The sequence below is a fragment of the Salmo trutta genome, chromosome 21, assembly GCF_901001165.1.
Source record: "Salmo trutta chromosome 21, fSalTru1.1, whole genome shotgun sequence".
Classification (NCBI taxonomy): domain Eukaryota; kingdom Metazoa; phylum Chordata; class Actinopteri; order Salmoniformes; family Salmonidae; genus Salmo; species Salmo trutta.
The window spans coordinates 15,104,794-15,128,700 of NC_042977.1; the positions used below are offsets into that span (position 1 = coordinate 15,104,794).

The following is a 23,907-nucleotide window of genomic DNA, read 5'->3' on the forward strand; positions in this document are numbered from 1 at the left end:
GGGTTAATATCTTTGAATATATGATTAGGATTGTTGACGTCAACTGCCTGTATTCAATTGAGAGCGGTGCTATGCTACTGGTCTCAGTCATGAATATAAATAGCCATGCCGTGACAACTGATATAAATATGTTTTTCTCAGAGTTGCCGGGATGTCACGTGTCTTACTTATATCAGTACACTCGTAACAACCAGCATTAAGAAACGTCTATTCAATCAAATAAACCAAATAGCAAATAACCCATTCTTTTTTTGACCAAATTCGACACTCTCATTGATCTCCATACAAAAAAAGCATTGCTTGGTAGGCGAAAAACGCCACCTACTTGGAGGGACACATATTTTCCACCGACACGGGCCGCTACCGCTTCCTTTCTGGCCATATCCACTAGACCTGACAGATGGCGATGCTGCCCGACATGTTTGCTGTGCACTGGCATTCTCCCACCAACCGGGGGTGCAGTCCCTCTTCGTCCAACTCCAATGTTAGCTAACAAGCCAGACACTCAGTTGACACCCTCAAACTTCGGCAGCAGCCAAGCTGCATAGTCGACATGGCGGATAAAATAACACAAGATTTTTCTAAAGACAGATAAAAGTCTTCCAAGTGTTTTGGAATGAGTGAGTAATTTGTGCATGTAAACGCTAAAATGTTATGAACAGTAAACAATACATGTTAGTTAACGACGCCTTGTTTCTGAGCTAGCCAGCTGGCATGACTGAGAGCTAGTATTCCACTCAGCTCGCTAACTACGTAGCAGTATGTTAACTGGCTAAATGCAATTTACTTGCCAACAACATTCTGCAACCTGGTTTAGTAATTGGATTGCCACACAACGATAGCTACCTGAATCTTTGATATTCAGTTAACTAGACGTCTAATATAGTAAAACAGTGTTAAATCTAGCTAACGTTAGCTAGCTTAGCTAACACAATTTTAGCTATTGCCACATGAAATGGCTTTACGTTATCTAGCTAGCACGATTTCCCTTGTAGTTAGCTATTTGTTTTACTTGTAATGTTAATGTGGCTAGTTTGTTAACAGCTAGCTAACTTACCTAGTTTCTTTAACTACATTCGTTTCATGCGTTTTTGTTTTCATTTCAGTCATGAAAGCATCTAACGTTAGCTAGATATCTAAGGTTGTTTACCATATAGTAGCCAGTTAGCTAACTTTAGCTAATTGTCGCTCGAATTTAACTCAACTATTTAGCGACTTGCCATAAAGCTAGCTAGACGTGTTGTGTTGCGTGTTTAACCAATTGGTATTTGAAATAAAACGCATGAATATATGGAAGCTGTACCTAATCTTGCAGGCTGAAATTGTTAGTTAGCTAATTCTGCGCAGCATAAGTTGGCTAACTAGCTACGTTAGTTCAAGCAGCATAAGGAGTTAGCTTCGTCGCCTCTTCGTCTTTGTCCACTAGCTAGCCAGGCCATAGGCTAACAACGTCAGTCGTTGTTTTGATCTGTTATTTGCCCGTCTGGGTGGCCAACCATTCATTATGTATCTGAAGGCTGAATTTTCTGGCGCTTTGAAAATTATTGAACCACCTAGAACAGGTTTAATCAGGTAGTTGTCTGGTTAAGTAAAGACGACACTGCTGGATGGCAATCATGCTAACGTTACTAACTATTCAGCTTGCCGGTGGTGGATTGTCTTTTTACCTAGCCATTTTGAATTTGTAAGGCAGCGGTATTGAACTGATTTGCCTTGTGCAGCTAACCAGAATATATTCTCTAGGCGTGTTCATTGAAGCTGTTCATATTGTGCCTGGTATTATTTTAATGAAAATATAGTTAGCTAGACGTTAACGTTTCTCTGTCAGCTAACAGGACACTGGCCAATGGATTTGTCCAACGTTATTTTATTGCCAGCCATAAATGTTTAACAATGACGGTTTGAGTCATCTGTTGTATCAAGGTAATTGGCTCGGCTAATGTTACATTGTGCAAGAGTCACTGTCAACACAATATAACCCACAGGCTTTTAACCAATGATGTATATAGAGTTCGCCAGTTTGTAGTCCTAAAACCCGGAAATGAGTTACCTTTGGTTAGTTAAAAACACCGATATGGGTGAAATAATAAGGTTTTGGACTAAATGCCGAAAATAAGGTTAGAGGTTAACACAGGTTTAGGAGATTTTATACGTGTTGTGCTATGAGATTATAGCAGTCAGTTAACATAACCTTTATGAATTATGAAGCCTTTATGTGCTTTTTCTTACAACATGAATTCTTAAAAATTCACAAGGAACGTTAGCTGATAAAGATTCTCATAATCAAATGTTTAGTTTTCCTAAGCTTGTGTTTACCACAGACTTTATTTTCAGCGTTTATCCAAAAATGGGATTAATTTTCCTCATAGGCTTTGTCCAACGAACCATGGCTGTTAGTGCCTACAAAAAGACGCCATTACTATTTCTCTCTGTAAACCCTGGATTGCAGATGCTATGTATTGGCAATGGATAGGCTGTGAAGCCACCGTTCGGCCATATTGGCTCTTCCCAGTAGGAGCGGTCCTTTATAGGAATGAATGGAATTCTACAGTATTTCAATTACATGTTTCAAGGAGAAAATTACATGTATTTTTGTTGTTGTAGTGGGGACAGTAACATTAGCAGTCTCAAAAAATTATACTTTATCGAATGATTTTATAAATGTTTTCATTTTGTAGTTTTATGTTTAGCTCACATATATTTCAAATTATTCATTAAGGTGTCTAATATAATAAATGTTTCCAAAAACGAATGTAGACATTAATAAATTGATTTCTATAGCTACAATGGCGGAGTGCCAAGATGGAGACATGGTGACTTCAACACAGCGCCCCCTATTTGTCTTCTAGTGTATATATAATTAATTGCTTTTAACCCACTATAATTGTTTTCCTTCTCTTTCAGGATTTGTGACGTAATGCGCATCCACGATGTGTGACATTTGAAGAACAATTGAGTTCGGAAGAAAAATCTTGATTCCAGTGGAATCTTCCAATATTTTTTTACCACTTGCACACACACCCACCCAACCCCTACACACGCTGCCCAGCCATGCCCGTGCAAGCCCCACAATGGACAGAGTTCCTGCTGTGTCCCATTTGCACTCAGACGTTCGAGGAGACGGTGCGGCGGCCCATTTCGCTGGGCTGTGGCCACACAGTCTGCAAGATGTGCCTGAACAAGCTGCACCGCAAGGCCTGCCCCTTTGACCAGACGGCCATCGCCACTGACATCGAGCAGCTGCCCGTCAACACGGCCCTGCTGCAGCTGGTGGGGGGACAGGTGAGTCGTAAGACCTGGGAGAGGGGCGTCAGGGTTGGAGGGGGGTGGCTCAATTCAGTTAGAATCTGTTCTTTGCGCTCTCCCACCACAGTGTTCCCCCTTTTGTATTTCAGATGAGGTGCCACGGTCTCTAGGGTTAGGGATACAGGATCATGGGAATTCTACCAACAGAATAGTATTGGAGATTAATCCATCAGATGTGATAGTTAGGAGCTGATTGTGGATGTTTAGGGTGAAGAAACAGACTAGTTAATGATAAGAGGAAGACCTAGCTAATGGGGAGTTATTTGTGATCTGTGTTGTTCAGAGATCTTTCTGGTCAGTAGTTGTGGTGTACGTACCTGATCGCCTTAAAGGTAGGGATGGGCATGAGTACTCGAACGTACGTCTCAACTCTATCTTTAACCCAGAGATCACGTTTTTCTTTAAATACTGCAATACTATTTGTCAGATTTATTTCGGAACTCCTGCTCTACCCAATACACATTCCCACACACTGACACACCAACACACACATAATATCCACACATTTATACTGACTGCGCACACACACTCACAAACAATCTTCATTTACGCTCCTGCTACACTGTTTATTATACACCCTGATGCCTAGTCACCTTTTCCCTATACATATCTACCTCTCTCACTCCAGTATCACTGCACATTGTAAATATGGTACTGGAACTGACCCTGTATATAGCTTCTTACTTTCTCGTTCTTATTTTTGTGTGGTTTTGTTCTACTTTATCGTATTTTTAGTTCTGCATTGGTATTAATTACTGCGTTGTTGGATTTAGAGCCTGCAAGAAATGTCACCTTACTTGTGCACGTGACATTGACATTTAAAACCTGTTATATTGTCAGAGAGGGATTAACTATCACCGTACAACTTAAGATTCAAAAATCGAAATAACTATTTTATGTCAAGTGCTTCTGATTGAATGTAGGGTGTCTGTTTCAGGCGCATAGCGCGAAGTGGGCACCATCAGCATGGTGGCCAAACGCAGTGAGGTTTGGAAGCAAGGTATTTTGATCAAACTGATGAAACCCATGTGCAATGCAAACTATGCAATATCAAGCTCTCCTATCACAGCACATCTAGTTCCATAAGAAATCATATGCTTATCAAGCACAAAGAAACGTTCTCAGAGGGGGACAAGTAGCAGAATTCTCGCATCACATCTTTTGCCACCGCAAAGGACTGCCTTGACCCTGCCAGAGCCAAGCAGGTAACACAGCTCATTACAGTTTCAATTAATGATTCTCAAATGGCACTTGTTTTTATTAACTGAAAATGTATGGGGAAATGTGATTTCAGCTCATATTTAATTACTTAAGCTACCATTACATAGTCCTTTTGATTCCTAACATAAGGCGAAAAGCAAGAGCCACTGCTGAGGTTAGTGCCTTTTTTGAAGATTGTGTTCCACGCTATAATATAACCAGTTGATACGGTTTCAGTAAATGAATCTTAAATGGCACCGTTTTGTTATTTATTTATATATATATATATGGGTCAATTTAACAATTAGGATTTATCTGTAATGGTTCTGATAAATTAGGCATGTTGCGCCCTGTTGGTATATAGATAAATGCACGCCATTTTTTTCCCAGTGCGGACCTTGTGTTCTAAAATAGATACTTTTTTTCATTCAAGTACTCGGGGGGGGGGGAAGAGACAGACAATTGTGTGAGTACTCAGAACAGTCAAAAAATGTCAAATGCCCATCCCTACTTAAAGGTGTGTCAGAGATGGTCTGAGAGTAATAGCCTATTCAGTTCACTACCTATGTTTTCTATTAACTTGTCCAGTGATTTTTTTGTTGTTGTTGTTGTCAACATTTAGGAAGTTCACAAAGAAAATAGATGTGATAATTGCCCACAAGGGTGCGTTACCATTTAACTATCTTGTCGCTTTAAAAACACCTGGATGTAATGACATCACACATGTTAAAAAAAAATAAAACTACATAAAAATTGTGGTTGAAGGGTTTCCATTACCCATTTAGGCACATTGTGCATGAATAAATTGGTAACAGCCTGTATGCCATCTCACCTCAGGTAGTCTGCGAAACCCAGCATGGATAGAATGCAATCATTTACTTATTTGCCGTATTCTAATAGTATCACCACGGTCCGTGCCATGGTGAAACTTGCACTCCTGTAGATCTGAAATAATTTGATGGTGAAACTTGCCAGCCAACCAGAAAGCAAGCTGAAGCAATTCAGGCATTCTTGAAAGTCAGGACAATCCTTGTCTTGCAAATATATATTTTTATATAGTTAAAATCGATTTTGCAAGCAGTGGGTATTTCAAATGAAATGTGGAGTGGAGCTTCCAAACCTTTTTGACAATCAACATTTATAAGAAAAACTATTTGTCGCAAATAAAGTTTAACAAAAGAAAAATCCACCCTTGACTGAATCCACCTGGTTGTGCTGCTGCTCCAGTTTCAACAGTTCTGCCTGTGGCCAGGGAACCCTGACCTGATCACCGGACGTGCTAACTTGTCCCGGTCCTGCTGTTTTCGACTCTCTCTACCGCACCTGCTGTATCGACTTCTGAATGCTCGGCTATAAAAAGCCAACTGACATTTACTCCTGAGGTACTGACCTGTTGCACCCTCTAGTCTATAACCACTGATTATTATTTGAACCTGCCGGTCATCTATGAACGTTTGAATATCTTGAACAATCTGGCCTTAAATGGCCATGTACTCTTATAATCTCCACCCAGCAAAGCCAGAAGAGGACTGGCCACCCCTCCGAGCCTGGAACTCTCTAGGTTTCTTCCTAAGTTCCTTCCTTTCTAGGGAGTTCTTCCTAGCCACCATGCTTCTACATCTACGTTGCTTGCTGTTTGGGGTTTTAGGCTGGGTTTCTGTATAGCACTTTGTGACATTTGCTGATGTTAAAAATGGCTTTATAAATACATTTGATAATGTCTCTCCTTTAGAAAATGAATTCTATATCTGCCGTTTCTATTACAAATTGCTTTTATCGAATAAACCTGGGTCAATGGAAACCTGACTATATATTAAATCACAAAAGGCAGTTTCTGTTTGGGATGTTACTCATCAGGGCGTCTCTCGATTTTTTTTTATTGGATTGTTTTTTGAGGCGTGGTGATGGCATGGTAGTGTTGTGGGATCGCTAATGTTGTCGATGTGAAAGGACATTGTTCTGATGCAGAGGGGTGTGGCAGATATTGATCCATTTATTCATTAAGTTGACAGATGGCCTGTCAGGTAACATTACCATTACTGCCAAGACGCGCTGTCATCACACTGTTTCCTCTACTAAGAGTGACAATCTGTGATACAATTTGACTGGAAGTGTCAACACATAGCCAGCCAAGGGTGTCAAAGATGCTATAACTGTGAAGTTTGGTCAATTCTCTCTGCTCAGTGCGTGTCTATGCCCATTGACACACAGTTATAAGAACTACAGGGTTTTTCCAGGATCAAAAAGGGGTTTAGGTGGCGGGTGTGTGGTCAGTGCAGTTGTGTATATTACATTTGTTTTATTTGATTACTTTATTATTTCTAGGAAATCTAATCTCTATAGAGCTGCTGTCACTCTTTTGTAGTTCTTCAAAGTACTTTTTATGACTGCCGAATACCAACTATCAGTCACTCAGATCATGTATTTTCATGCAGAGATACCTCAGGATGCAACAGCTGCTGCTCTATATCACCTCACGATCACTGTGGTGGGCCTGGCTGCCAAGTGGGTGGGGCAATGCCATCCCAGGCTGAATACATGGCTGCACCCCTGCCCAGTCATGTGGAATTCATAGATTAGGGCCTAATGAATTTATTTAAATTGACTGATTTCCTTATGTACTGTAGCTCAGTAAAAGCTTTGAAATTGTTGCATGTTGCGTTTTTATATTTTTGTTCAGTATATGTCACTGCGTATAGGGAAAGTAGAACCTGCACACTCAATGCTCCAACACATAACTGTATTGCTTAAGTCATCTAATTATATTATAAACCAACAAAGGTCTTTGTTTGATTATTTGACTGTGTAAATTAACCCATTTAATCACTTCCCAGCATCCTATTAAATGTGACACGTGTTTAATTGTTTATTTTCATATATTAATATTCCATTGTGCCACTTGTGTCCCGTCAATTCCAGGTTCCCAAGGTCCAGCCGGTGGCCCTTATCACCAGCCCAGAAGACGCGCAGCACTATGAGGAGGCCAGTCAGTGTGTGGAGGAACTGGCCCTCTACCTCAAACCCCTCAGCAACACCAGAGGTAACACGCACGCGCATACACAGTGTTCAACCAATTCCGACTCAGGACAATGATGACAATATTGTAAATAATTAACAATTCATGAATCACAATAATTGTTTGCTAAAATATTAATTGATTGCCAAAAATGTCATTTTTGTAATGGCAATCCTGGTGCATAGGTAAACATCCTAAGCATTAGAACTGCCCACATTATTCCGCATTTTATTTGTTAATTGTGGCAATTAAGATACGCAAGATTAAATCTCTTTTTTATAGCTGTATATAATACAATCGAGGTGAGGTTGATGGAAATGCTTTTGCCGGTTTATCTGCTTCTGTCCTGTGGGTGGCACTGTGTGCTCTTTTTGAAGGATTGGTTCCGGTCTCTGGGGGGATCTGGGTGGTCTGCCGGTCACTGGGATGACAATCCAATTTGGGATGGATGGGGGGGGGGGGGGGCGCTTAGCAGGTGGAACAGTGGAGAACAATTGGAGATTTACTTAGTAGCAATGCAAATATCATGGTACAGCTATATGGACACTCAATCATTATGGTACTTTTTAATGGTAAGTTTACAAACTTAACTATCCTGACCTAGTGAGATATACATGGTGGATGCTCAATCAAGCTAGTCGTCTTGACTACTTCCGTATGTCATTCTCGCTATAACCAAAAGTAAAAAAAAAAAAAAGTGTTGATAGCGGACAGAATGCGTTCGGACCATCAAATAATTGGCATGTATATTATTCTTAGAGAATTTCCACATGGGTGATGATATTGGACATTTAGTCATAGCCTATTGGATGACAACTTGTTTTTAACCAGGACAGAAGAATTTCTAGCAGGTCTCCTTATTGTATGGGGCACTTTTAAATGTGTCTTTTAGAGGCCATGCAATTCAATACTCATCTTTAAAACAAAGCAATTTAGGTCAAAAGAGTCCATATTAACAAAGGAAATGGAAGGACTAACAGTACAGATGGATAGCAATAAAAACTGTACTATAGGAAAAACTCAAGTGTAAGATCAAGTGTAATACATTTTTAAAAATGAAGTGAACTGGATGAAATATTAAGAAAAATACACAATTCTTTTTTCATCTTCAAAATAGAAATGCTGCCAAAAATGTACTGAAACTTGTTACAAATGTCACCCATGATTCACCAAACAATATATTGAAAGAGGAAGCAAAGTACTTAAAGCATATTTTTTAATTTGTCTCCATTTCCACTAACCCAAGTTAAATTGTATGGATTTTTTAAATGTTAATAATGTAAAATTAACAGCTATACAGAGACTCATGTGAAGGGCAAATTACAGAGGAGGAACTTCTTGATGCAATTAAAGCCTTTAAGGCTGGGAAAACTCCAGGGCTGGATGGCATACCAGTGGAGGTATACCTTACTTTTTTTGTTCTACTCAGAGGACCGTTATTAGCATATTTTAACCACTCCTATAAAAATGGTAGATTATCAGATACACAATGATTTCATTATTACTGAAACAGGACCCAAGTGGTAAATATAAAGATATAGTCCATTTAAGAAATGTGTTGTGATTCAAAAATTCTAGCAATATGCATAGAATTAAAAAGGTATTGTCGGTAAGCAGGCAGTGTTTTTACATGGACAATATATTGGAGATGATATAAGACAAGTACTGGAAACAATAGAGCACTATGAAAAATCTAGGAAACCAGGCCTGGTATTTATAGCTGACTTTGAAAAGGCTTTTGATAAAGTACGACAGTAATTTATATAAAAATGCCTGGAATATTTACATTTTGGAGAATCTCATATACAATTGGTTAAAGTTATGTATAGTAACCCCTTATGTAAAGTAGTAAATAATGGCTACTTCTTAGTGTTAAACTGTCCAGAGGAGTAAAACAAGGTTGTCCACTATCAGCATATCTATTTATTATGGCCATTGAAATGTTAGCTATTAAAATCACATCCAACAATATCAAGGGCCTAGAAATCCAGGTCTTAAAAACAAAGGTGCCATTGTACACTGATTCATGTTTTCTTTTAAATCCACAATTTGGATCCATCCACAGCCTCATGAGGATCTAGATACTTTTCTAATCTCTCTGGATTACAACCAATTGCACTGTTACGTATTTGATCACAAAAAAATACAGCTTTTACATTACCGTGTAATTTACCAATAAAATGGTCTGACAATGATATGGACATACTCTGTATTTCTATCCCGAAATAAAAAAGATCTCACTACAATACATTTTAATACAAAGTTATGAAAAATAGAACTTGCTACCATGGAAAGGAAAGTACCTGTCTAATGTGGAAAAATCACCCTGATTAACTCTTTAGTCATATCCCAATTTTTTAAATTTTTTATTTATTTTACCTTCATTTAACTAGGCAAGTCAGTTAAGAACAAATTCTTATTTTCAATGACGGCCTAGGAACAGTGCGTTAACTGCCTTGTTCAGGGGCAGAACAACAGATTTTTACCTTGTCAGCTCGGGGATTCAATCTTGCAACCTTTGGGTTACTAGTCCAATGCTCTAACCACGAGGCTACCTGCCAATTTACCGTGCTTATGGCCTTTTCTAGACCTATCGACTTGTTAAAAAATAAATAAAATCAGCTAAAAATATTTCATTTTATTTGGGCCTATTCATATAATGATTAGGAATTTGGAGGGCAGAAATTATTTAAATATTAAAGCATTAGACATCTAAAGACTTCAGTCATACACAAGTTATACTTAAATTCATGCTGGTTCTCAAGCAGATTAGTAAGAATGTCTCACCCCATGTTCAAGAATGGCCTTTTTCACTTTATTCAGATTAGAACCTCTCTCTCTTGGTTATTTGAATATGAAATAATCTCAAATGTCATTATTTGTAAAACAAGCCTAGAAAGTTAATTGCAATTTCAGTTTAATCCACCAGAAAAGACAGAACAAATATTATGGTTAAACTCAAATATACAAATTGATTAAAAAAAACAATTTTTGGAGTTTTTTTTTATATCATTTACAAAGATTATACATAAAAAAATATATAATAAATAGGACTGGTGTAGTTAAGTCATGGAAATGTCTGCTCTACCCAAAATTACAACCAACTAATTACAGCATTACTGCAAAAATGGAGGCAAGTGGAAGGGGGGGAAAGTAAGTAAGTTGTCAGTCGGCCTTGCATTAAAGACAAAAATTATGATTAATAAAAAAGTATACCAGTTCCATTTAACGACCAAAAAATTCACAGCTGTGCCGTATAGATTGCAAAATAGTTGGGAAGAGATTTTTGATGTACAAATTCCATGGCACATGGTTTATGAACTGCAAAACGATGCCGGATTCAAAAGGTCAGACGGAGGTCAGACGTTTCTTGTAGTTGGCCACCAGGTTTGCACACATCTCAGGAGGGAATTTGTCCCACTCCTCTTTGCAGATCTTCTCCAAGTCATTAAGGTTTCGAGGCTGACGTTTGGCAACTCGAACCTTCAGCTCCCTCCACAGATTTTCTATGGGATTAAGGTCTGGAGACTGGCTAGGCCACTCCAGGACCTTAATGTGCTTCTTCTTGAGCTACTCCTTTGCCTTGGCTGTGTGTTTGGGGTCATTGTCATGCTGGAATACCCATCCACGACCCATTTTCAATGCCCTGGCTGAGGGAAGGAGGTTCTCACTCAAGATTTGACGGTACATGGCCCCGTCCATCGTCCCTTTGATGCGGCGAAGTTGTCCTGTCTCCTTAGCAGAAAAACACCCCCAAAGCATAATGTTTCCACCTCCATGTTTGACGATGGAGATGGTGTTCTTGAGGTCATAGGCAGCATTCCTCCTCCTCCAAACACGGCGAGTTGAGTTGATGCCAAAGAGCTCCATTTTGGTCTCATCTAACCACAACACTTTCACCAGTTGTCCTCTGAGTCATTCAGATGTTCATTGGCAAACTTCAGACGGGCATGTATATGTGCTTTCTTGAGCAGGGGGACCTTGCGGGCGCTGCAGGATTTCAGTCCTTCACAGCGTAGTGTGTTACCAATTGTTTTCTTGGTGACTATGGTCCCAGCTGCCTTGAGATCATTGACAAGATCCTCCCGTGTAGTTCTGGGCTGATTCCTCACCGTTCCCATGATCATTGCAACTCCACGAGGTGAGATCTTGCATGGAGCCCCAGGCCGAGGGATATTGACAGTTCTTTTGTGTTTCTTCCATTTGCGAATAATCGCACCAAATGTTGTCACCTTTTCACCAAGCTGCTTGGCGATGGTCTTGTAGCCCATTCCAGCCTTGTGTAGGTCTACAATCTTGTCCCTGACATCCTTGGAGAGCTCTTTGGTCTTGGCCATGGTGGAGAGTTTAGAATCTGATTGATTGCTTCTGTGGACAGGTGTCTTTTTTACAGGTAACAAGCTGAGGTTAGGAGCACTCCCTTTAAGAGTGTGCTCCTATATATATATATATATATATATAAATTATTCACGTAAGTATTCAGACTCCCTACTATGAGACTTGAAATTGAGCTCCGGTGCATCCGGTTTCCATTGATCATCCTTGAGATGTTTCTACAACTTGATTGGACATGTGGTTACTGTGGTAAATTCAATTGATTGGACATGATGTGGAAAGGCACACACCTGTCTATATAAGGTCCCACAGTTGACAGTGAATGTCAGAGATAAAACCAAGCCATGAGGTCAAAGGAATTTTCTGTAGAGCTCCGAGACAGGACTGTCGAGTCACAGATCTTGGGGAGGGTGCCAAACATTTCTGCAGCATTGAAGGTCCCCAAGATCACAGTGGCCTCCATCATTCTTAAATGGAAGATGTTTGGAAACACCAAGGCTCTTCCTACAGCTGGCCGCCTGGCCAAACTGAGCAATCGGGGGAGAAGGGCCTTGGTCAAGGAGGTGACCAAGAACCCGATGTTCACTCTGACAGAGCTCTAGTTCCTCTGGAGATGAGAGATCCTTCCAGAAGGACAACTATCACTGCAGCACTCCACCAATCATGGCTTTATGCTGGAGTGGCCAGACGGAAGCCACTCCTCAGTAAAAGGCACATGAAAGCCTGCTTGGAGTTTGCCAAAAGGCACCTAAAGGACTCCGACCATGAGAAACAAGATTATCTGGTCTGATGAAACCAAGATTGAACTCTTTGGCCTGAATGCCAAGCGTCACGTCTGGAGGAAACCTGGCACCATCCCTACGGTGAAGCGTGGTGGTAGCATCATGCTGTGGGGATGCTTTTCAGTGGCAGGAACTGGGAGACTAGTCAGGATCGAGGGAAAGATGAACAGAGCAAAATACAGAGATCCTTGATGAAAACCTGCTCCGGAGCGCACAGGACCTCAGACTGGGGTCGACGGTTCATCTTCCAACAGGACAACAACCCTAAGCACACAGCTAAGACAATGCAGGAGTGGCTTCGGGACAAGTCTCTATGTCCTTGAGTGGCCCAGCCAGAGCCCGGACTTGAACCCGATCGAACATCTCTGGAGAGACCTGAAATTATCTGTTCAGTGATGCTCCCCATCCAACCTGACAGAGCTTGAGAGGATCTGCAGAGAAGAATGGGAGAAATTCCCCAAATACAGGTGTGCCAAGATTGTAGCGTCATACCCAAGAAGACTCGGGGCTGTAATTGCTGCCAAAGGTGCTTCAACAAAGTACAAAGTAAACGGTCTGAATACTTATGTAAATGTGATATTTCTGAAAACTTGTTTATTGCTTTGTCATTATGGGGTATTGTGTGTAGATGAGGGGGAAAAACAATTTAATCATTTTTAGAATAAGGATGTAATCTAACAATATGGAAAAGGTCAAGGGGTCCGAATACTTTCCGAATGCACTGTATATAGTATGTACTGTATAAGCTGGAAGTAGAAGGCTAAGTGTTGTTGTCCATTAGTTTATTCCATTTAGGGGAGGGGTGGTAGGGTTAGGGAAAATAATATAGGAAAATATATTTGAGTATGTACTTTTATTTGTTATATATTTACAAAAAAATGGGGGATTGGAAGTGATGCAGACAATAAAATTGATGCAAGCTGCAATCTATCGGCAATACAGTTGAAGTCGGAAGTTTACGTACACTAAGTTGACTGTGCCTTTAAACAGCTTGGAAAATTCCAGAAAATGATGTCATTGCTTTAGAAGCTTCTGATGGGCTAATTGACATAGTTGGAGTCAATTGGAGATGTACCTGTGGATGTATTTCAAGGCCGACCTTCAAACTCAGTGCCTCTTTGCTTGACATGGGAAAATCAAAAGAAATCAGCCAAGACCTCAGAAAAATTATTGTAGACCTCCACAAGTCTGGTTCATCATTGAGAACAATTTCCAAACACCTGAAGGTACCATGTTCGTCTGTACAAACAATAGTACGCAAGTATAAATACCATAAGACCACGCAGCCGTCATACCGCTCAGGAAGAAGATGCGTTCTGTCTCCTAGAGATGAACGTACTTTGGTGCGAAAAGTGCAAATCAATTCCAGAACAACAGCAAAGGACCTTGTGAAGATGCTGGAGGAAACGGGTACAAAAGTATCTATATCCATAGTAAAACGAGTCCTATATCGACATAACCTGAAAGGCCGCACAGCAAGGAAGAAGCCACTGCTCCAAAACCGCCATAAAAAGCCAGACAACGGTTTGCATCTGCACACAGGGACAAAGATTGTACTTTTTGGAGAAATGTCCTCTGGTCTGATGAAACAAAAATAGAACTGTTTGGCCATAATGACCATCGTAATGTTTGGAGGAAAAAGGGGGATGCTTGCAAGCCGAAGAACACCATCCAAACCGTGAAGCACGGGGGTGGCAGCATGTTGTGGGGGTACTTTGCTTCAGGAGGGACTGGTGCACTACACAAAATAGATGGCATCATGAGGAGGAAAATTATATGGATATATTGAAGCAATATCTCGAGACATCAGTCAGGAAGTTAAAGCTTGGTCGCAAATGGGTCTTCCAAATGGACAATGACCCCAGGCATACTTCCAAAGTTGTGGCAAAATGGCTTAAGGACAACAAAGTCAAGGTATTGGAGTGGCCGTCACAAAGCCCTGACCTCAATCACATAGAACATTTGTTGGCAGAACTGAAAAAGTGTGTGCGAGCAAGGAGGCCTACAAACCTGACTCGGTTACACCAGCTCTGTCAGGAGGAATGGGCCAAAATTCACCGTACTTATTGTGGAAGGCTACCCAAAACGTTTGACCCAAGTTAAACATTTATGGCAGTGCTACCAAATACTAATTGAGTGTATGTAAACCTCTGACCCACTGGGAATGTGATAAAATAAATAAAAGCTGATATTAATCATTCTCTACTATTCTGATATTTCACATTCTTAATATGAAGTGGTGATCCTAACTGACCTAAGACAGGTCATTTTTACTAGGATTAAATGTCAGGAATCGTGAAACTGAGTTTAAATGTATTTGGCTAAGGTGTATGTAAACTTCTGACTTCAACTGTATATTTCTTTATTAAAAAACATTCGATGGTGTCTCTCTCTCCACTCCCAACCTCCTTCCCTTTGTCTCTCACCAGGTGTGGGCCTGAGCAGCACGACCCTGAGTATGCTGAGTCGACCCATGCAGAGGAAGCTGGTGACCCTGGTCCACTGTCAGCTGGTGGAGGAGGAGGGCCGGGTGCGGGCCATGAGGGCAGCAAGGTCTCTGGGGGAGCGCACGGTCACAGAGCTCATCCTGCAGCACCAAAACCCCCAGCAATTGTCGTCCAATTTGTGGGCTGCTGTCCGGGCTAGGGGCTGCCAGTTCTTGGGTCCTGGTAGGATGAGATCTAGTTTACACACATACCCGCCTTGACTATACCAGAATTTCTCAACTTCTCCTCAGTGACCCCCAGCCATTCCATTTTCCAGTTGATCTATTCCGTAGCAAACTCCCAGATCGTCCAGAGCTAATCCTCAAGCTCTTGACTAGTTGAATCACTGCTAGTTCAGGACGACAGCAAATTTGTGAAACATCTGGGGGTCCCCAAGGACAGGTTAGAAACACGGTCTTATTCAATGACATTTACTACTGTAAATGTTTGTATGTTGTCAAACTTGCACAAATATCTTCTCAAATGCTGTGGGTGTGCTTGTGGTCTAAACCCACTTGTATGCGTTCTCCCTCCCAGCCATGCAGGAGGAGGCTCTGAAGCTGGTGCTGCTGGCTCTGGAGGACGGCTCGGCCCTGTCCAGGAAGGTCCTGGTGCTGTTCGTGGTCCAGCGGCTGGAGCCACGCTTCCCCCAGGCCTCCAAAACCAGCATAGGCCATGTGGTGCAACTCCTTTACAGGGCCTCCTGCTTTAAGGTAGGTCTGACTCTACCTACATACACAAACACGGTTCTAAGAGCTGGTTCTTGTTCATTTGGTACAAACCGGAGTGAAATGGAGAGGTACTATCTAACGTTCTCCAATAACAAACACTGTTTTGTTTTCTTTTGTATAGTGTTTTGGAACGTTTGCTAGACTGTGCTCCAGTGAATATGACCCAGCATAGGCCATGTGGTTCACAAACATGTTTTGGGCTATGACCTCCCTAAAATTCTCTAAACCATCTATAACCAATCAGTAGATCCTGACCCAATGTTTTTAGGAAACTCTAACCTAAAGCCCTCTCTCCCGGTTGTCTAGGTGACCAAGCGGGACGAGGACTCATCGCTGATGCAGCTGAAGGAGGAGTTCCGGACGTACGAGGCGCTGCGGCGCGAACACGACTCCCAGATTGTCCAGATCGCCATGGAGGGCGGCCTCCGCATCGCCCCTGACCAGTGGTCCTCCCTGCTCTATGGGGACCAGTCACACAAGTCCCACATGCAGTCCATCATCGACAAGGTACCTGTGTGTCTTCGACAAGGTGTCTGCGTCTGTTTAGGTCTGTTACTAGTCCTAGAAGTAGCTGTCACCTACAGTACCAGTCAAACGTTTGGACACACCTATTCATTCCAGGGCTTTTATATTTTTTTAAATTTTCATTGAAGAATAATAGTGTAGTCTTCAAAACTATGAAATAACACGTATGGAATCATGTAGTAACCAAAAAAGTGTTAAAAAAATCAAAACCTATTGTATATTTAAGATTCTTCAAAGTAGCCACCCTTTGCCCTGACAGCTTTGCACACTCTTAGCATTCTCTCAACCAGCTTCATGAGGTAGTCACCTGGAATGCATTTCAATTAATAGGTGTGCCTTGTTAAAAGTACATTTGTAGAATTTCTTTCCTTCATAATGCGTTTGAGCCAATCAGTTGTGTTGTGACAAGGTAGGGTTGGTATACAGAAGAAAACCCTATTTGGTAAAAGACCAAGTCCATATTATGGCAAGAACAGCTCAAATAATCAAATAGAAACGACAGTCCATCATTAGTTTAAGACATGGTTAGTCAATCTGGAAAATTTCAAGAACTTTTCTTCAAGTGCAGTCGCTAAAACAATCAAGCGCTTTGATGAAACTGGCTCTCATGAGGACCAGCACAGGAAAGGAAGACCCAGAGTTACCTCTGCTGTAGAGGATAAGTTCATTAGAGTTACCAGCCTCAGAAATTGCAGCCCAAATAAATGCTTCAGAATTCAAGTAACAGAAGCATCTCAACATCAACTGTTCAGAGTAGACTGCGTAAGTCAGACCTTCATGGTCAAATTGCTGCAAAGAAACCACACCAATAAGAAGACATGCTTGGACCAAGAAACAAGATCAATGGACATTAGACCGGTGGAAATCTGTCCTTTGGTTCCCACCGTGAAGCATGGAGGAGGTGTGTTGGTGTGGGGGTGCTTTGCTTAACCAGCTGGCTACCACAGCATTCTGCAGCGATACGCCATCCCATACGGTTTGTGCTTAGTGGGACTATCATTTGTTTTTCAACAGGACAATAACCCAAAACACACCTCCAAGCTGTGTAAGGGCTATTTGACCAAAGAGAGTGATGGAGTGCTGCATCAGATGACCTGGCCTCCACAATCCCCCAACCTCAACCCAATTGAGATGGTTTGGGATGAGTTGGACCACAGAGTGAAGGAAAAGCAGCCAACAAGTGCTCAGCATATGTGGGAACTCCTTCAAGATTGTTAGAAAAGCATTCCAGGTGAAGCTGGTTGAGAGAATGCCAAGAGTGTGCAAAGCTGTTAAGGCAAAGGGTGGCTAGTTGAAGAATCTCTCAAATATATTTTGATTTAACACTTTTTTTGGTTACTACATGATTCCGTATGTGTTATTTCATAGTTTTGATGTCTTCGCTATTATTCGACAATGTAGAAAATAAAGAAAACCCTTGCATGGGTAGGTGTGTCCAAACATTTGACTGTTACTGTATGTCGTCAGTCCATTATCAACGAGGTGTGTGTCAGTTACGCATATTCACAAAAATCCCACATTCACTCATGTAAACATCTACTTATCAGTTTGTGTATTTGTCTATATAACTGTCTGTGTGCACACATGAAACCACAAAATAACCATAAGCTTCCACTAAAAGAGCAGCACTCTGTCTGAGTCGATCCTTCACAATAGAAAACATGTTATTGCAAATTATGCTGATAGGATACAGGATAGCAGGAATGATCATATCCAGAAAGGAGTGGTAGAAAATCCAGGCGCAGGCACTCAAATGCTGATGAGAATTTTCATTAATATCCCGTGTCCCCTCCAGTTGCAGACGCCGGCTTCGTTTGCCCAGAGCGTCCAGGAGTTGACCATCGCCCTGCAGAGGACGGGCGACCCTGCCAACCTTAACCGCCTCCGACCACACCTGGAGCTCCTGGCCAACATCGACCCGAGCCCCGGTGAGAGAGACACACACACGCTGGCTCCCATGCACATCACACACCCCGCTCAGGGCCAATGCTTGACAATGATGCATGCAACTGAAGATTGTATTCGAACCACACACACCAGGGCTTCCTTTCTGCATTCAAAATTGTTCTCTAACTCACTCCTGTTTTTGTGTTGTCCCCATTATGGGACTGATGGGACTAAATAGCTGAAAGCATTACCAGGAACTTAGCCAAATTATTGCATTCCCCTTTATAGGGGAGGGAGTTTTCTTGAACTTTCTGGAATGAAATACAGCCCAGTGCTTTCCAATAGTTAAGTGGTAAAGAATCAATCAATCAGTGTAGAACAGGTTGGGTTTGTTTGTTTGAGCTGCATGTGGCTGTGGTCAGGGAGAAGTTGTGATGTTATCAGACTGATTCAAATGGGCATGACTCATTGGCCCTTATGACTCATCTCACCTATGGATTTTGACTATCTGTCATTCCAATCATGGTTAAGTATCGTTTCATTGAAGCACAGAGCCCTTTAAGCAGTAGCCTATGTTTGAAAGAGAGGGAGTGAAGTACACAGACAGCCAAATTCTTTTCCCAGTTATTTGCATATCTGATACATATCTGGTATTTTTCCTTATGTTTAACAACCACATGGAATCTGATCTTTTGACTTCCGATTTTTATACCACCTGTATATGTGGATCTCAATCCTGATACAAACCGGATCCACCTTTTGCGACCTCTGTCTACACTCTCAGATAAGATAATTTTGCTCTGAAGTGGGTTTTGTTTTGCACATTACCTGCTGTTACCATGACAACCACCCCAAATGTTTAAGAGAAAGTGACATGAAATGACCTTTGCATCGGTGTACTACTTCAGAGGGTACATCAGTGTGAGTGTGCAAAACTGATATGGGTCACATGTAATTCTGAGTGTGGACAGTCAGAAAAAAATTTGATATGGAAAGAAAATCAATGACCATTTAAACCCTGCCCAGAAGGCCTGAAATCTAGCCCAATTTTGGGGGGGTTTTGCATCGAGATCATTTGCCATACACCCTTTTCCATAACTTTATCAAGCTAATTAAGGATTATCACGTTAGAAGCAAAATTCGGTTATCCTCAAAATAATAATTATTGCAAGCTATGACATTGCTTAATCATAGCAGTCAAACGAGTTAATCAGCATCCATTGATGGAAAATTATATGGTGAGTTTTATAAAGGCGAATGATCTTTTTCTCTTGCCACATTCAAATTCCTATATTACGTCATAAGGCACAAGGGCGATGGTATATGGCCAATATACCACGACTAAGGGCTATTCTTAAGCACAATGCAAAGCGGAGTGCCTGGATACAGTCGTTAGCCATGATATATTGGCCATATACCACATCCCCCCCGGGGTGCCTTATTGCTATTATAACCTGGTTACAACTGTAAATAGAACAGTAAAAAGTATACCACGGCTTTCAGCCAATCAGCATTCAGGGCTCGAACCAGGTTTATAAATGTAAATCAACCCTCTTTGTGCATTTGCATAACTATAGATAAATCCGACAGAGTTTGAGTGATGAAAGATGGACAGAGGATCTCAATCTCTGAGCAAGAAACACTTGGATGAACATAAACTAATATTAGTCTATTCTCTGGCAATTGTGTGCCAGATGATAAGACTACAAACGGTTATAAATGGCCCATTGGCGAGATTGACTTTTCATTCAAATAGGCGTAGGCTACAGACTAAAATCTGGTTTTATTATTGTAATTACATTTAGCCATAGTTTGCTTAGATAAAGGCAGGTAGCCTATAGCCCCTGATAGGCCTACATCTAATTTCAGATAGTTTACAGTAGCCTAGACAAGATGTTGGCAAGATGTAAACTGAACGATTTAGCAGCTTGCTTAGTTCAAATTAAGACTAATTTATTCATGAGTTGCGAGGCAATTTCGCAGTAAGAAGTGCTTGTGTTTCCCAATAGCCTGCTGCAATAGGCTGGGGGTCGTCATTTAAATCACTGAATTAAATATTAATAATGTACAGTACCGGTCAAAAGTTTGGACACACCTACTCATTCCAGGGTTTTTCTTTTCTTTTCACTATTTTCTACATTGTAGAATAATAAAGACATCAAAACTATGAAATAACACACATGGAATCATGTAGTAACCAAAAAAAAGGGTTAAACAAATCAAGATACATTTGAGATTCTTCAAAGTAGCCACCCTTTGCCTTGATAACCGCTTTGCACACTCTTGGCATTCTCTCAACCAGCTTCATGAGGTAGTCACCTGGAATGCATTTCAATTAGCAGTTGTGCCTTGTTAAATTAATTTGTGGAATTTCTTTCTTTAATGTGTTTGAGCCAATCAGTTGTTTTGTGACAAGGTAGGGGTGGTATACAGAACATGGGTAAAAGACCAAGTCCATATTATGGCAAGAAAAGTCAAATAAGCAAAGAGAAATTACAGTCCATTACTTTAAGACATGAAGGTCAGTCAATCCGGAAAATTTGACGGTGCCATGTTGAAAGTCACTGAGCTCCTCAGTAAGGCCATTCTACTGCCAATGTTTGTCTATGGAGATTGCATAACTGTGTGCTCAATTTTATACACCTGTCAGCAACTAATGTGACTTAAATAGCCGAATCCACTAATTTTGAAGAGGTCCACACATTTTTGTATATATAGTTTATATACAGTTCGTTTGGAAAGTATTCAGACCCTTTTCTTTTTCTACATTTTGTTACATTACAGCCTTATTCTAAAATGTATTAAATATTTTTTCCCCCTCAGCAATCTACACACAATACTCCATAATGACAAAGTCAAAACAGGTTTCTAGAACTGTTTGCAAATATATTACAAATTTAAAACTGATACCTTATTTACATAAGTATTCAGACCCTTTCCTATGAGACTCGAAATTGAGCTTAGGGAGCATCCTGTTTCCATTGATCATCCTTGAGATGTTTCTACTTCTTGATTGGAGTCCACCTGTGGTAAATTCAATTGATTGGACATGATTTGGAAAGGCACACACCTGTCTATATAAGGACACACAGTTGACAGTGCATGTCAGAGCAAAACCCAAGCCATGAGGTCGACGGAATTGTCCGTAGCGCTCCGAGACAGGATTGTGTCGAGGCACAGATCTGGGGAAGGGTACCAAAAAAATTCTGCAGCATTGAAAGGTCCCCAAGATCAGTGTTCTGCAGCTCTCCGCCAATCAGGCCTTTATGGTAGAGTGGCCAGATGGAAGCTACTCCTCAGTGAAAGGCACATGACAGCCCGCTTGGAGTTTGCCAAAAGGCACCTGAAGACTCTCAGACCATGAGAAACAAGATTCTCTGGTCTGATGAAACCAAGATTGGTTTGGCCTGAATGCCAAGTGTCATGTCTGGAGGAAACCTGGCATCATCCTTACAGTGAAGCATGGTGGTGGCAGCATCAGGCTGTGGGGATGTTTTTCAGCGGCAGGGACTGGGAGACTAGTCAGGATTGAGGCAAAGGTGAAAGGAGCAAAGTACAGAGATCCTTGATGGAAACCTGCTCCAGGACCTCAGAATGGGGGCGAAGGTTCACCTTCCAACAGGACAACGACCCAAAGCACACAGCCAAGACAACGCAGGAGTGGCTTCGGGAAAAGTCTCTGAATATCCTTGAGTGGCCCAGCCAGAGCCCGGACTTGAACCCAATCTAACCTCTCTGGAGAGACCTGAAAATATCTGTGCAGTGACGCTCCCCATCCAACCTGACAGAGCTTGAGAGGATCTGCAGAGAGGAATGGGAGAAACTCCCCAAATACAGGTGTGCGAAGCTTGTAGCGTCATACCCAAGAAGACTCAAGGCTGTAATCACTGCCAAAGGTGCTTCAACGAAGTACCGAGTAAAGGGTCTGAGTACTTATGTAAATGTGACATTTCAGTTTTTAATATTTTATACATTTGCAAAAAATGTTAACTTGTTTTCGCTTTGTCATAATGGGGTCTTGTTTGTAGATTTGGGGGGGGGGACTATTTAATACATTTTAGAATAAAACTGTAACAAAATGTGGAAAAGTCCAGGGGTGTGAATACTTTCCAAATGCACTGTGTGCATATTTTTATTTTTGGGGCTGTTAAGCACTTTGAGCACAATGCCTATAAATACTTTATATTTAGAGTTATTGTTTATCATTGACATAACTGACCAAGATGTCTAAGATATCAGCCTCACTATTGTAATGCTGTGTTATACTCCTTCAAGCCAAATATTGACTCCTATCTCCCTCCGTCCTCTGGGTCTCCAGACGCCCCCCCTCCCACGTGGGAGCAGCTGGAGAAGGGTCTGGTGGCAGTGAAGACGGTAGTCCACGGCCTGGTGGATTTCATCCAGAACCACAGCAAAAAGGGAGCCGACCCACAACAGGTACCGTAGCGTACACGCCTTGCCCCGCTATGTCTGCTCACTCTACAGCAGCCTTTATTGGTCACAACCCAAAGTGGCTTGCGGACATGTCGGAGAGAAAAAAATATATACATTGCCTTCAGAAAGTATTCATACGCCTTGATTTATTCCACATGTTGTGTTACAGATTTTGAACTTCTGAGTGATAGGGACCACAAGGACTAACGCCAATCAGCCTACATTACTATGACAACTAGCGTAGCCATGTCAGCCAATGACTGCTGTCTGAACACACATCCGATTTGGTCACCTTGTTGTTTGTGTATTCCAAAATGGATTTGAAAAACCAAACTTGATTTGAGCGCTGTCAAATTGGTTGTTGATCATTACTAGACAAACATTTTCAGGTCTTGCAATACATTTTCAAGTAGATTTAAGACAAAATTGGTACTCGGCCACTCGGGAACATTCACTGTCTTCTTGGTAAGCAACTCCAGTGTAGATTTGTCCTTGTGTTTTAGGTTATTGTCCTGCTGAAAGGTGAATTCATCTCTGTCTGGTGGAAAGCAGACTGACTGATCCAGGTTTTCCTCTAGGATCCCCAGTCCTTAATGATTACAAGCCAAAGGGTGTGACTACTTTCTGAAGGCACTGTATAGAGTAATATAAATGTTGCTAAAATGTAATGTACTTCCCAATTGTACTATTGATTGCCCTGTCATGTTTCAAATAATATGTGGCAAAACTGACTTTGTCAAAAAGGGATTTAATATGGCGTAGGTGTTTCAAAATCTACTTTAAAGATAAGATACAGATATCAGAATTATTTCACATTTTCTAAGTTAGTACAATATTGGCTCATTGGGAGAATCTTCTATCCTGTAGAGCAGAGAATTTGAAACACGGGTTTTCCAATGCATCGCAGTGTAGGGCACCTATCGGTAAATAAAAAAATCAGATATTGAATATCCCTTTGAGCATGGTAATGTTATTAATTTAACTTTGGATGGTGTATCAATACACTCAGTCATTACAAAGATAAAGGCGTCCTTCCTAATTCAGTTGCCCGAGAGGAAGGAAACCACTCAGGGATTTCACCGTGAGGCCAATGGTGATTTTAAAACAGTGTAATGACTGTGATAGGAGAAAACTGAGGATGGATCAACAACATTGCAGTTGCTCCACAATACTAACCTAATTGACAGAGTGAAAAGAAGGAAGCC

At 41.2% G+C, this 23,907-nt stretch overlaps 1 protein-coding gene across 3 annotated transcripts in view; it reads left to right on the forward strand.

Annotated features, from left to right (window-relative positions):
- The first annotated feature begins 239 nt into the window (after positions 1–239).
- The window catches only part of LOC115156774 (roquin-1), a 38,075-nt gene continuing 14,407 nt past the window's right edge, over positions 240–23,907 (forward strand). Inside the window, exons 1-8 of one of the 3 annotated variants that reach the window (XM_029704449.1) lie at positions 240–620; positions 2,905–3,282; positions 7,426–7,546; positions 15,069–15,308; positions 15,663–15,838; positions 16,163–16,363; positions 18,177–18,309; positions 22,587–22,705. In XM_029704449.1, coding sequence (XP_029560309.1) covers positions 3,052–3,282; positions 7,426–7,546; positions 15,069–15,308; positions 15,663–15,838; positions 16,163–16,363; positions 18,177–18,309; positions 22,587–22,705 — 1,221 coding nt within the window. In that variant the 5' untranslated portion in view covers positions 240–620; positions 2,905–3,051. The remainder of the gene's footprint in view (positions 621–2,904; positions 3,283–7,425; positions 7,547–15,068; positions 15,309–15,662; positions 15,839–16,162; positions 16,364–18,176; positions 18,310–22,586; positions 22,706–23,907) is intronic. The other 2 variants (XM_029704448.1, XM_029704450.1) reach the window with 2 other exon arrangements.